This window comes from Schistocerca cancellata, chromosome 3, assembly GCF_023864275.1.
Source record: "Schistocerca cancellata isolate TAMUIC-IGC-003103 chromosome 3, iqSchCanc2.1, whole genome shotgun sequence".
NCBI lineage: Eukaryota > Metazoa > Arthropoda > Insecta > Orthoptera > Acrididae > Schistocerca > Schistocerca cancellata.
In genome coordinates, this window is record NC_064628.1 from 386,445,703 (window position 1) to 386,461,695 (window position 15,993).

General features: G+C 43.3%; 1 protein-coding gene across 2 annotated transcripts in view; it reads left to right on the plus strand.

Annotated features, from left to right (window-relative positions):
* LOC126175094 (proton-coupled amino acid transporter-like protein pathetic) overlaps positions 1 to 15,993 on the plus strand; it is a 426,893-nt gene that overhangs the window by 361,840 nt on the left and 49,060 nt on the right. For both annotated transcript variants that reach the window (XM_049921635.1, XM_049921636.1), the window contains exons 6-7: positions 10,745 to 10,829; positions 15,712 to 15,987. In XM_049921635.1, coding sequence (XP_049777592.1) covers positions 10,745 to 10,829; positions 15,712 to 15,987 — 361 coding nt within the window. The remainder of the gene's footprint in view (positions 1 to 10,744; positions 10,830 to 15,711; positions 15,988 to 15,993) is intronic.

A 15,993-nucleotide genomic window follows, 5' to 3' on the forward strand; every position in this document is an offset into this window, starting at 1 on the left:
GCAGCTGGTAGGTGTAGCTAAATGTTGCAAATAAAACATTTTTTATTTTTATTTTGGTTTCCATTTCGCGAGGTATCTATGTTGCTTTCCGAATAGCCATCGTAACACAGGACCATACTATTCGCTATAATTTACGTACACTTCTACATGATTAATGAATGTCAGCAGAATCCAATCATTTTTCTGACAGAGATTTCCAGATGCGAATAACTTCCTGGTCTTCCGAGAAGATTAAAAGTATGCAGTCTGCCAGGAAGTTTCATACCGGCGCACACTTCACTGCAGAGTAAGAATTCATTTTGGTACTTTCTGGTCATTAGCACTGCATGAAAGTACCGAACATAGTCGAACTGTTTAGTCGACGAGCAGCTCAGAACAGTGCTACTGTGCAAGTGGTGTTGATACAAATCAGAGCAACGGCAAAGCACCATTCACGAATTATCGAAAATATTCATTTAAATAGTTCATTCCTTCTCGAGCACACATTTCCATCTCCCAGTCCTCGGTAGCTCCACACAAATATTCCCATTCAACAGCAACACTCCCACCAAAAGGTACATTGGCATTGTGAAACATTATCTATACACTAATGATAACATAAAAGGCTTTTTAAAACAATAATTACGAAAGAAATTAAATTTTGAGTTGAGATTAGGAACAAATTCGCCACTGACCGCAAGCATGTTCTTTGCGTCGTGACCGATTTCGAGACTACTACCCGCATCTTCGGATGCAGCCGGTATGTATACACACTAACAAGGAACCCCTTGAGTGGGAAGTCACAAAGGGCCCGTGATGTTTATGGCATTTGACGCCCCACATATTGCCTACCTAACAACCATAATATTGGCAGCTAATAGCAACAGGGATGAGACTGGAGGTATCCAATGGCGAGCATAGCATGAGACTACGGATCGTAGTGGAATTGTTTAGTCGAAGAGTAACTTACAACAGTGCTACAGTGCTATTGGTGTTGATACAAAGCAGAGCAATGACAACGATAAATACAGCAAATATTGCATTATACATACAACAACGGTTGCCGGAGTTGACATACAGTCAGGAAGGAAACCACAGAATTTCGCAGAGTGAGAAAGAAGTGGCAAACGAAATATCACCGTTTTTTCAAGATGAGTCAGTGGAATGTGTGGTGTCGTATACGCTCCACTGTGTGGACAATGTACATGAGGAGTACAATGATGAAGATACGTGCTTAACAAGTAAACTTGATACTGAAATATGCGTCGAGCCATGCCATCATCCTTGTCGGACAGGGAGCAACAAATCCCGTCTCTAGTGAAAAGTAGTAAAGAAGAGTCCTTGTCCAAGTAGCAGTATAAAATATAAGACTAGTTATACCCATGGCAAAAGCAATGTATGTAAAATATACAGCACAACATAAAAAAAATATTAAATTGACATTGATTATTATAAGAACTTTTAGATCGATGTTTTAAAAAAAAATTTTAATCAGCAGTCTCATCAGTTATTTAGATATACATGATGTGGAACGTACTCTTGGCTGCTACCCTACAACTATAAAGAATATTGCTATAAAAACTGCAGTTAAAGTAAGACGATTATGCAACATCCAACAAAGATGTAATTATGATGCAGGCGACTCGGTATAATCGATATATACCACAACGCCAAAGACTTTCACATCTTTGATGTAACCGGCACTGTAATAGTACTAAGGTTGCCCATAGAGGGCACAACTATTACACATCGTAGTTCACTGTTTTTATCCAAAATATAAATAAGCTGTAGATATACTATCTTTTAATCAGACATTTAAATGAATCTATTTTATGTTATTAGTGTACTTCCTACTTTTATACTTTGACGATGGCGTCATATTATGAACGCTGATTGGCAGTTGTGAAGTAGTGTGACAGGAAGTAGGCGGAGCCTCTGCATATTTAAGCTCGTGCTCAGCACTCAAACCATCAGTTAACTGCGTAGCAGCGAGGAGAGCTCCGCCTACCATCCTAAGGGAGCCATGGGTATAATTAATTTTATCTTATCTTGTTAAATTTTAACATCATTAGACACTTTCATTTTATTTAAAGATTGGTATCTAGTGTTTCTTAAAATTTATCCACAGGTCTGATGATGGTTCTATAGAAAGAACCGAAACCGGTTACCTGTATCATTAAAACATACATGAGTGATCAAGACTGAACTTTAGTCAAAATATAGCAGATTGTTGTTGTTGTTGTGGTCATCAGTCCTGAGACTGGTTTGATGCAGCTCTCCATGCTACTCTATCCTGTGCAAGCTTCTTCATCTCCCAGTACCTACCGCAACCTACATCCTTCTGAATCTGCTGAGTGTATTCATCTCTTGGTCTCCCCCTACGATTTTTACCCTCCACGCTGCCCTCCAGTACTAAATTGGTGATCCCTTGATGCCTCAGAACATGTCCTACCAACCGATCCCTTCTTCTGGTCAAGTTGTGCCACAAACTTCTCTTCTCCCCAATCCTATTCAATACTTCCTCATTAGTTATGTGATCTACCCATCTAATCTTCAGCATTCTTCTGTAGCACCACATTTCGAAAGCTTCTATTCTCTTCTTGTCCAAACTACTTACGGTCCATGTTTCACTTCCATACATGGCTACACTCCATACAAATACTTTCAGAAATGGCTTCCTGACACTTAAATCTATACTTGATGTTAACAAATTTCTCTTCTTCAGAAACGCTTTCCTTGCCATTGCCAGTCTACATTTTATATCCTCTCTACTTCGACCATCATCACTTATTTTGCTCGCCAAATAGCAAAACTCCTTTACTACTTTAAGTGTCTCATTTCCTAATCTAATACCCTCAACATCACCCGAATTAATTCGACTACATTCCATTATCCTCGTTTTGTTTTTGTTGATGTTCATCTTATATCCTCCCTTCAAGACACCATCCATTCCGTTCAACTGCTCGTCCAAGTCCATTGCTGTCTCTGACAAAATTACAATGTCATCGGCGAACCTCAAAGTTTTTATTTCTTCTCCATGGATTTTAATACCTACTCCGAAATTTTCTTTTGTTTCCTTTACTGCTTGCTCAATATACAGATTGAATAACATCGGGGAGAGGCTACAACCCTGTCTTACTCCCTTCCCAACCACTGCTTCCCTTTCATGTCCCTCAACTCTTATAACTGCCATCAGGTTTCTGTACAAATTGTAAATAGCCTTTCGCTCCCTGTATTTTACCCCTGCCACCTTTAGAATTTGAAAGAGAGTATTCCAGTCAACATTGTCAAAAGCTTTCTCTAAGTCTACAAATGCTAGAAATGTAGGTTTGCCTTTCCTTAATCTTTCTTCTAAGATAAGTCGTAAGGTCAGTATTGCCTCACGTGTTCCCGTATTTCTACGGAATCCAAACTGATCTTCCCCGAGGTCGGCTTCTACTAGTTTTTCCATTCGTCTGTAAAGAATTCGTGTTAGTATTTTGCAGCTGTGGCTTATTAAACTGATTGTTCGGTAATTTTCACATCTGTCAACACCTGCTTTCTTTGGGATTGGAATTATTATATTCTTCTTGAAGTCTGAGGGTATTTCGCCTGTTTCATACATCTTGCTCAGCAGATGGTAGAGTTTTGTCAGGACTGGCTCTCCCAAGGCCGTCAGTAGTTCCAATGGAATGTTGTCTACTCCGGGGGCCTTGTTTCGACTCAGGTCTTTCAGTGCTCTGTCAAACTCTTCACGCAGTATCGTATCTCCCATTTCATCTTCATCTACATCCTCTTCCATTTCCATAATATTGTCCTCAAGTGCATCACCCTTGTATAGACCCTCTATATACTCCTTCCACCTTTCTGCTTTCCCTTCTTTGTTTAGAACTGGGTTTCCATCTGAGCTCTTGATGTTCATACAAGTGGTTCTCTTATCTCCAAAGGTCTCTTTAATTTTCCTGTAGGCAGTATCTATCTTACCTCTAGTGAGATACGCTTCTACATCCTTACATTTGTCCTCTAGCCATCCCTGCTTAGCCATTTTGCACTTCCTGTCAATCTCATTTTTGAGACGTTTGTATTCCTTTATGCCTGCTTCATTTACTGCATTTTTATATTTTCTCCTCTCATCAATTAAATTCAATATTTATTCTGTTACCCAAGGATTTCTACTAGCCCTCGTCTTTTTACCTACTTGATCCTCTGCTGCCTTTACTACTTCATCCCTCAAAGCTACCCATTCTTCTTCTACTGTATTTCTTTCCCTCCTTCCTGTCAATTGTTCCCTTATGCTCTCCCTGAAACTCTGTACAACCTCTGGGTTAATCAGTTTATCCAGGTCCCATCTCCTTAAATTACCACCTTTTTGCAGTTTCTTCAGTTTTAATCTACAGGTCATAACCAATAGATTGTGGTCAGAGTCCACATCTGCCCCTGGAAATGTCTTACAATTTAAAACCTGGTTCTTAAATCTCTGTCTTACCATTATATAATCTATCTGATACCTTTTAGTGTCTCCAGGGTTCTTCCATATATACAACCTTCTATCATGATTCTTAAACCAAGTGTTAGCTATTATTAAGTTGTGCTCTGTGCAAAATTCTACCAGGCGGCTTCCTCTTTCATTTCTTACACCCAATCCATATTCACCTACTATGTTTCCTTATCTCCCTTTTCCTACACTCGAATTCCAGTCACCCATGACTATTAAATTTTCGTCTCCCTTCACTATCTGAATAATTTCTTTCATTTCATCATAAATTTCTTCAATTTCTTCGTCATCTGCAGAGCTAGTTGGCATATAAACTTGTACTACTGTAGTAGGAGTGGGCTTCGTATCTATCTTGGCCACAATAAAGCGTTCACTATGCTGTTTGTAGTAGCTTACCCACATTCCTATTTTCCTATTCATTATTAAACCTACTCCTGCATTACCCCTATTTGACTTTGTGTTTATAACCCTGTAGTCAGCTGACCAGAAGTCTTGTTCCTCCTGCCACCGAACTTCACTAATTCCCACTATATCTAACTTTAACCTATCCATTTCCCTTTTTAAATTTTCTAACCTACCTGCCCGATTAAGGGCTCTGACATTCCACGCTCCGATCCGTAGAACGACATCCTCTTGAGTAGTCCCCGCCCGGAGATCCGAATGGGGGACTATTTTACCTCCGGAATATTTTACCCAAGGGGACGCCATCATCATTTAATCATACAGTAAAGCTGCATGCCGTCGGGAAAAATTACGGCCGTAGTTTCCCCTTGCTTTCAGCCGTTCGCAGTACCAGCACAGCAAGGCCGTTTTGGTTATTGTTACAAGGCCAGATCAGTCAATCAACCAGACTGTTGCCCTTGCAACTACTGAAAAGGCTGCTGCCCCTCTTCAGGAACCACACGTTTGTCTGGCCTCTCAACAGATACCCCTCCGTTGTGGTTGTACCTACGGTACGGCTATCTGTATCGCTGAGGCACGCAAGCCTCCCCACCAACGGCAAGGTCCATGGTTCATGGGGGGGGGGGGGTAGCAGATACTAAACATTATTACGTACACGGAAGATCGTCCATGACATAGTAAAGAAACGAACAGATTTCGAATAAGTCCTAGCAATATGACAGTGAAGTGTATAGGACAAGGTGCATTTGTTACAAAAACTGGTGTTTCTGCGTTTCAAGGACACTGGATACAATTTGCAGAATATCCATGATCGTGGCCAACTACGTTATCCACATCAAACTGCGCGCGATATAGATTACAAGTGATTTCAAGGGGAGCAGCGGATGGTTGCATAACTTCAAACAGTACTGCAGAATTGGAATACGTAAAACAACGAAATTTCAAGCCAAGCGTCAACTTGACGAGGCACAGCAAACTGTGGAATCGCCCAGAAAATTTGTAGATGAAATAAAAAAAACCTTATCCCAACGTACAGTAAGGAATTTGTTTCCGACGTATCGTAGTATGAAGAGGAAACGCATATGAAAGGTACCAAGAGAATTGTATCAATATCTGCTAACATCAATGCCTTAATGCATTCATATACAATTATGCCGACTGTTAACCTTGATAGTAAATTGCGTGGAAGGTTATTTATCGTGCTGCTAGAAGTTGGATGTACTCTGCCCAAAATGGGAAAATGGGCGTATACAACTACGGTATAAGTACTTCTTTTGACGAATTCGGTGATAAAAATAGCTTGCTTTTCTTTGGTTCCTGGTCTGCGTATAAAACTCATACTCCTTTAGAGTAAGCTATCCCTCCTGAAAAGTGTGTGATGTTGCATTTCATACCACCTGGAACCACTAGACAAATTCAGCCTCTGGATGTTCTTTCGTTTTTTTTTTTTTTTTTTTTTTTTTTTCCATGCAGGTACGCGTTAAAGAGTAACCAGTTTCATAATAAGCTCCACGAAATGCTGTTTGGTATTGGGTTGCATGTCATCACATTCCAGTAATTCTCATCACTCCATTATCACAATTTGATTTTATATGCTGTCCTTAAGAGTGGATACTTAAATGAACGTCCTGTACAGCTTGTAACTCCCAAGGAATTTGCCTTCGATCTTCAGGATACGAACCTTTGCGATCACCGTGCCGGGCCAATTTTCATTCGGTGTTCATGGTGCCAATTAAAGATTTGTTTTGAACATTTAACGAATGTCGACGATGTCTATTTTGTGATGCATAATTCATACATCCCATAGAAGGTTGACCTCTGCACCTCCTGGAAACTCATTTTCTGTCGCCCTCCTGACGCACATGGTGAGTCGTTGGCAGCTAATACTTTTCCTGTCACAATTATTAACACAAAATTCCGAAGTGAGCCCTATTAAAGATTATTGAATTTGCGACCTCCCAATCAAGGTGTTCCTTCCCAAAAAGAAAAGAGAAAATACCAGAAAGCGAAGCACCAAGAAGGAATTATCCGGAAAATAGAGCTTCCAAAATGAACAAATGTATTACGTGTGGTCCACATCTGAAGGGTATGCAAGGAGTTACCGAACCAAATTCTGTCCAACTGGCTCGTTAGATCGCCAAAATGATGAGCTGCTCTGAGGGCCCTGCGCATGGTGATCCGAACGTTCACAATTGGCGAGAGATTAGGCGACCTCGCTGGAAAAGGTAGCGTTTGGCAAATGGGAAGACAAGCAGTAGAAGTTCTCGCCGTGTGCGGGCAGACATTATCTTGCTGAAATTTAAGCCCAGTATGGTTTGCAATGATGGACACCAAACTGGGCATAAAATATAATGACTACCAAGGGGTCCTGCTGTGAAATGAAGTGTCAACCCAGGCCATCAGTCCTGGTCGTCGGGTCGTGTGATGGGTGACAGTCAGGTTGGTATCCCACCACGGTCGGGGGCGCCTCCATACATGTTTTAGGTCTGTAATTTCATAGACTGGCCTAGAATTGTATTCAGTGATCAGTTCTGCTTCAAAATGAGCCCCGACGACATTTCCGTCGGCTCTGGATGTCGTACAAAAGTCTTGATCAGCAGGACTTACTTGGGCTGAGTACATCTACATATTGCAAAAACGAAACTATAAATATTTTCCGGAACACCTGTTGAAATTCACCTGACAACCCATATGAAAGACACACGATGGCCGTGGTAGATTTCACGATATCATTTCGTATATAACATAGGTTTCAGTAATCATCATGAGTTATACACCATTTAAGCCTAAAAATTGCAGCAAAATAAAGTGCCTCAGTATCGTTTTGGTGATACATGTTGCTTTTGCTGTTCTCCATCGTCAACGTAGGATGCTGACAAAAAACAGTGAGGTGCCGCTGATGTCAATATAAACATGGGCGCTATTCCAAGCACATCATACATTTATTGAATGAGGCACAAACTTCAACAGAACTTTGTACACACATCAAAAAAGTTTTGCATCACCTTGGTTCCGAGAGTTCCAAAACCTCCACAGATAATTGGAATAGAGATCAACATAAACATCATTTCCGCCCTTTTTATTGCACATGGAAACCACATATTGCATGTTGTACCACCATACAGCGAGACCTTCAGAGGCGGTGGTCCAGACTGCTGTACACACCGGTACCTCTAATACCCAGTAGCACGTCCTCTTGCATTGATGCATGCCTGTATTCTTCGTGGCATACTATCCACAAGTTTATCAAGGCATTGTTGGTCCAGATTGTCCCACTCCTCAACGGCGATTCAGCGTAGATCCCTCAGAGTGGTTGGTAGGTCACGTCGTCCATAAACAGCCCTTTTCAGTCTATCCCAGGCAAGTTCAGTAGGGCTCATGGAGAACATGCTGGCCACTCTAATCGAGCGATATCGTTATCCTGAAGGAAGTCATTCACAAGATGTGCACGATGGGGGCACGAATTGCATCCGAGAAGACGAATGCCTCGCCAATATGCTGCCAATATGGTTGCACTATCGGACGAAGTATGGCATTCAGGTATCGTACAGCCGTTACGGCGCCCTCCATGACCACCTGCGGCGTATGTCAGCCCCACATAATGCCACTTCAAAACAGCAGAAGACCTCCATCTTGCTGCACTCGCCGACAGTGTGTTCAAGGCGTTCTGCCTGACCGGGTTTCCTCCAAACACGTCTCCGACAATTGTCTGGTTGAAGGAATATGCGACACTCATCAGTGAAGGGAACGTGATGCCAGTCTTGAGCGGTTCATTCGGCTTGTTGTTAGACCCATCTGAACCGTGCTGCATAGTGTCGTGGCTGCAAAGGTGGACCTCGTCGTGGAATCGGGAGTGAAGTTGCGCATCATGCAGCGTATTGCGCACAGTTTGAATCGTAACTCGACGTCCTGTGGCTGCACGAAAAGCAATATTCAACATGGTGGCGTTGCTGTCAGGGTTCCTCAGAGCCAAATCCGTAGGTAGCGATCATCCAGTGCAGTAGTAGCCCTTGGGCGGACTGAACGAGGCATGTCATCGACAGTTCCTGTCTCTCTGTCAGTCAATGTCCGAAAAACATCGTTTTGGTTCACTCCGAGACGCCTGGACACTTCCCTTGTTGAGAGCTCTTCCTGGCACAAAGTAACAATGCGGACGCAATCGAACTGCGATATTGACCGTCTACGCATGGTTGAACTACAGACAACACGAGCCGTGTACCTTCTTCCTGGTGGAATGACTGGAACTGATCGGCTGTCGGACCCCCTGCGTCTAATAGGAGCTGCTCGTGCACGGTTGTTTACATCTTTGGGCGGGTTTAGTGACATCTCTGAGCTGTCAAAGGTAGTGTGTGTGTGATAGAATATCCAAAGTCAGCGTCTGTCTTCAAGAGTTTTGGAAATCGGGGTGATGCAAATCTTTTTTTGATGTGTGTATAATATTCCTAGTCTGCGACAGTCCTGCTCTGAGCCTCAGCTGGTGCACTAAACAATACTCTAGGCAGCTTAGGCACTGTCGAAGATCTTCAGATCCACTTTGGACCGGTGAGCGGTACTGTTCGGAGTTGTCGCAGCGACTCGAACTGAAACTTTGGAGCACCCTGTAGAAGACTTTATCAGACAAACCCTCGACGACACAGTATCGGTTAAACCGCGCAGCGCTACATACGTAGTTGTGCGCGGTGATACCACGTCTCGGCACTATTTGTGTCTCGGAATGAGTAACTTTAAAACTAGCCCCGCGCTGCTAGCGGCATCTGCAGACAGCCGCTAGAATTTTCTCGCGGATGGACTGCGCCTGGGTGTTTATGCTGTCCCGCTTAGCCTCTGATGGTGAAGGGAAGTTTATCTGCTGGGGTTTACGACTCTGGATCAGAACCTGTATAAAAATACAGGGCTATTACAAATGATTGAACGATTTCATAAATTCACTGTAGCTCCATTCATTGACATATGGTCACGACACACTACAGATATGTAGAAAAACTCATAAAGTTTTGTTCGGCTAAAGCCGCACTTCAGGTTTCTGCCGCCAGAGCGCTCGAGAGCGCAGTGAGACAAAATGGCGACACGAGCCGAGAAAGCGTATGTCGTGCTTGAAATGCACTCACATCAGTCAATCATAACAGTGCAACGACACTTCAGGACGAAGTTCAACAAAGATCCACCAACTGCTAACTCCATTCGGCAATGGTATGCGCAGTTTAAAGCTTCTGGATGCCTCTGTAAGGGGAAATCAACGGGTCGGCCTGCAGTCAGCGAAGAAACGGTTGAACGCGTGCGGGCAAGTTTCACGCGTAGCCCGCGGAAGTCGACGAATAAAGCAAGCAGGGAGCTAAACGTACCACAGCCGACGGTTTGGAAAATCTTATGGAAAAGGCTAAAGCAGAAGCATTTCTTAAACAGTAGATTGGAAAACCGATGGATCGGTCGTGGTGGAGATCATGATCAACAATTCATGTCATGGCCTCTACGCTCTCCCGACTTAACCCCATGCGATTTCTTTCTGTGGGCTTATGTGAAAGATTCAGTGTTTAAACCTCCTCTACCAAGAAACGTGCCATAACTGCGAGCTCGAATCAACGATGCTTTCAAACTCATTGATGGGGACATGCTGCGCCGAGTGTGGGAGGAACTTGATTATCGGCTTGATGTCTGCCGAATCACTAAAGGGGCACATATCGAATGCCTAAAAAAACTTTTTGAATTTTTGTATGTGTGCAAAGCATTGTGAAAATATCTCAAATAATAAAGTTATTGTAGAGCTGTGAAATCGCTTCAATCATTTGTAATAACCCTGTACTTTTCAGCAATGCTTTGGAGCTTAACTTAGAGTAGATATTATGATTTTTAGAGATTTTTGCTCCACATTCCTGGACCCTTGTGTTTCAGGAGGATCACGAACGGCACCCTGCTGGCTACCTACTACAGCACGAGCGTCGTCTACGTTGTCTTCATCGCCACCTCTGTCAAGCAGGTGCGTATATGGCTAGCTGCTGCCGTATTAACTACAAGGCGGTTCACTCTCACCACGGTATCCGTGGTAATCTCTCCACGACTCGAGTTCACAGTTTTTATCACTGACTCTAATGGGTGTAACCCCCAGTCGGGAAATTTTTTACTTCTATTACGACTGCGCACAAAGAGGGACTAAGCGCTATGATTAACGCTGGAAACATTTTTGGCTATCAATGACATTTTTTTATTTAATCTTACTGGCATTTTGTATACTCACCCTGGAGCTAGCACAATACTAGATTTCTAGCACGTTTGATGATAAGGTATGTTGTTGATTCAACTATGGTGGACGCTGAATGGAAGAACCACCATGCTATTGTGACGATAAAAGCATTGACCGCTCCAACTCAACAACGCTCCCAATCACACGACAATTAGATGTATGATTTGAGCAGACACAAAATGACAACAGTTGCACACTCATGATAATCATCGGATCCAGGGTTATGTCACAGTTTCCCGTTTCCTAGATTGAAAAGGGACGTAAAAGGGAAACGTTTCTGTAGGTAGAAGATCTGAAACAAAAATCAGATGGCGTCTCTGCCAGGTGGAACGGGATTTTTGGTAGGTTTGGAACCCGTATGTATGAGAAAACGTACAACCACAGCTGTATCTTGAGAATGCCTTCATTCTGTCACACCATCCTCAATCCCCACTACTGATAAGAGTATTTCATTTTCTTGGCGCATTTACTGTGGAATCCTTGTTATTACCACACGTGGGCGAGCTTTCATCAGGGCTCTATAGTCGACACTGTGTTGTCTCCAACGACATTGTGTCGAGTATAGACCCCTGATGAAAAGGCAGCGCACTTTTGAAAGTGAAAACGACCCCACAGTAAATGCGCCAAGAAAATAAAATACTCTTATTAGTAGTGGGGATTTAGGATGGTGTGATAGAATGAAGACATTCTCAAGATACAGCTATGGTGGTACGTTTTCCACATATACATCATGAGCTGAAATCCCTCGGCCATGCAATAAGATGAACATCCTAAATTGAACTTATCGTATCTTTTGTGAAAATGGAACACAGGTTTAGATTGGTTAGTAATTGTAGTACATGTCTCCAAACTGTCAGCATAATGTATCTGACGAAAATGTTCGTATTAACGTCTACAAACGCCAAAAAAGCTTTAGTCTTAAGCATAGACGCTAGTGCAGAATGCGAAAATTAACTCATACCGTGATGGCGGAAAAACAGAGGAGAGATACTGCTGATGTGGGTGAAGGATCACGTGGAATCAGAGCATATTGTACAGCAAAACCAGCTATAATGATCCCTGCCCTGAAAGACATTATCTCATGGGATACGTGATCTGTGAGTGGCTATTGATACAGTTGTCAGAAGTTATCAGTTCCTGTCGGTGGTTCGAACAGCCCTGGACCACTTGTGGTGACAATGTAAAGTGGGGAGTACATAACAAAGGTGGTGGTGTCTCAGTAAGGTCAATGTTCCACTTGTGGTGTCTGGCATCACTGGTACCTCTGATTGTAGGTGTCAGTTAATTGGGTGTATTGGCAAGTGAGAGGTACTTTCGTTAAGAAAAGTGCGTGGCGTTGCTCGTATGGGATGGCAGCTGGTGACTGGTGTAATTGACAACTTACTTTAAGTGTCCTGTCAGTTACTGCACATGCATTGACCGATGAGGATTCACGTGCAATGAAATATGGCCATATGACTGTATGTTACATTGGTGATAGTCCTACGTCTGGTCACCACATCGGCATCCATTAGAATAATGTCACTGGTATTTTAGTACTATAGATATCTCTTCTCGTGAATATTCGACATTTATGGTACCACTTTTAGTACAAACAGAATGCTTATGTGTGCCGAAAAGTTTGAGATGGTCCAGTTGGCGTCCATCAGCTTGGTGCAGCATTTGTGCTGGCTGATGTTGCTAGTAACACGGAGTGTAGATGGCGGGGCAAGTGTAAGTACTGTCATCTGGGAGCCCACGTTCGGTAGGAGTAGCATGATGTAAAGCAAACATGATGGTGGTGATACTGTTGCCGGCCAAATGTGGCTTTCTCCATTTTTTACTCTATGTATTTGTATTTTGTGATGATATGCATCTTGGAGGATTTAGTTTAACAGTCACAACTCTATGCATACGTATGTATGTTTAGGCGATGAGCAGCTATAAGATGTAGACTGTCTGATCAAAAGTATCCAGACACATATTAGTGGACATTTGCATGAAGTGTATCCTTGTTTAGCCTTTATGATGGCTTGATCTCTGCTGGGGATATTTTCAATGAGGTGTCTGAATATCTGTGGAGGAACAGCAGCCCATTCTTCCCCAAGAGCCGAAACGAGAGACAGCTGTGATGTTGGACGCTGGAGTCGCCATTATAGCTCATACCAAAGGTGTTCCATTGGATCATGTCGGGACTCTGGGCAGACCAGTCTATTCCAGGATTGCTAATATCCACAGACGATTACCTGACAGAGTCTGCTTTATGATAGATTGCATTGACATGTTAATATAGACAGTCATCAACATCTCTGTACTGTTCCACTACACAATGCTGCGAAACATGTTAAATCCTTCCATAAAAAACACCACACACCCCTACCGTAACACTACCTCCTCTGTACTTCAACACTACAATTACACATGATAAAATACTCCAGGCATCCACTTAATCCAAATGCTTCTATCAGTTATCCCAAGGGTACACAGTGATTCATCACTCAAAATGACTCAGTTCCAGTCATCCATTGTCCAGTGGCGTTGCTCTTCACACAACCCAATGTGTGACTTAGCATTTCCTACAGCAATGTGTAGTTTATGAGGAGTTGCTCAACCATTGCACCCCATTATTTCTTCACTTCCTACACACAGTAATTGTCCTAGCTTGACTGCTGGTACTGATTTCGACTCAATCCGCTGATTTGACATGAAATTTTACGACAACCATCAGCAATACAAGCCCCTGTCCGTCAGTACATGAGGAATGAGTGGCCTTGCTTTAGCTGTGGATGTTTTTGGCCTGTTTGCTTTACTATCACACCGCCAACAGTCGACTTGGGCAGTTTTAGTGGGGTTCGGACATCCCTGATCAATCTGTTTAGTCCACATCGAACTCACTGAGCACTTCAGACTGCCATATTCCGCTGTTACTGCTTCTCTACCAACAACACAATACTCACCAAATCATTTTGTATTGGCAAGGCCACCTGTATGCATATTTACTGGTCAATAACACATTATATCGATGTCCAGGTATTTTTAATCAGACATTGTGGCATCCAACAACTGGGATTTAATGTCCTGCAGCAGAATCTTTTATTTCATACTGGGCAGCACTAACTACACTGAAGAGCCAAAGCAACTGGTACAACTAATATCGTGTAGGGCCCCCATGTTCACGTCGCAATCGATGTGGCATGGAGTCGATTAGTGTCTGAAGCAGTGCTGTAGGGAATTGACTCCATGATTTCTGCAGAGCTGTCCATGAATCCGTAAGACTACGAGTGGGTGGAAAGCTCTTCCGAACAGCATGTTGCAAAGCATCCCAGATTTGCTCAGTAATGTTCATATCTGGGGAGTTTGGTGGCCAGCGAAACCGCTTAAACTCAGGAGCGTATTCGGGGGCCACTCTGTGGCAATTTGGACGTGTGGGGTGTCGCATTGTCCTGCTGGAATTGTCCAACTCCATCGGAATGCGCAACAGACATGAATGGATGGAAATGATCAGACAGGATGTTTATGTACGAGTTGATGTCACCTGTCAGAGTCGTATCTAGACGTATCTGGGGTCCTATACCACTCCAAATGCACATGCCCCACACCTTTAAGGAGCCTCCACAAGCTTTAACAGTCCCCTGTTGACATGCAGGGTCAATGGATTCATAAGGTTGTCTACACAACTGTATACGTCCATCTGCTCGATACAATTTGAAACGAGACTCGTCCAACCAGGCAACATGTTTCCAGTCAGCAACAGTGTTGAAAGGCCCAGGTGAGGCTTAAAACTTTGTATCGTGCAGTCATGAAGGGTACACTAGTGGGCCGTTAGGTCTGAAAGACCATATTGATGATGTTTCATTGAATGGTTTGCCACTGACCCTTGTTGAAGTCCCAGCACTGAAATCTGCAGCAGTTTACAGAAGAGTAGCAATTCTGTCTCGCTGAACGATTCTCTACAGTCATCGTTGGTCCCATTGTGCAGGATCTTTTTCCAGTTTCAGCAATGTCAGAGATTTGATGTTTCACCGATTCCTGATATTCATGGTAAAATGGTAAAATCCCCACTTCATCGCTGCCTTGCAGATACTATGTCCCATCAGTTGTGCACCAGCTATAACACCACTTTCAGTCCACTTAAATCTTGATAACCTGCCACTGTAGCAGCTGTACCCGATCTAACAACTGCACCAGACGCTTGTAAATCTTATACAGGCGTTGCCGACCGCAGCGCCGTATTCTGCCAGTTTAAATAGCTCTGTAGTTGAATACATGTGCCTATACCAGTTTCTTCAGTGTATATGTCAGGGTAACAGGTTTTCTGACACACTCCTAGGCCCACTGCTTCACTTTCTTCTCACATGAGATGTGACATACAGTAATTTTGCTGGTTCGTGTTACACACCCCTCAATGAGCGAGTGCGATGGCAACAAATACCGAATCCATTAGACAGATTCCCACAATGACCACAAATTCCCCAACTACTGTGCTTATATGGTTACCATCGAAACATAACAGAACAAATTCCCCTAGTACTGTGCTTCAATGGTCAGCAGCAAAACATAACAGCACACATCGCAGAGTAAGTTTCAGAACATGTCTGTAATGTTTATATCACAAGAGATGCTTTGCTCTTGTCGGCAGGTGGGGGACCACCTGTGGCAGGAGAAGGATGTGCGGCTCTACATGGCAATGGCAATGCCACTGTTGATGGCCATCGGCCTGGTGCGGCAGCTGCGCTGGCTGGTGCCCTTCTCATTGATGGCCAACGGGTTCATCGTGGTGAGCTTCGGCATCACTTTGGCTTACATCTTCACGGACCTGCCACCGACTGACCACGACCGCTCCATGCTGGCCTCTCCTGCTCAGATCCCGCTCTTCTTCAGCACAGTTATCTTTGCTATGGAAGGCATTGGTGTGGTGAGT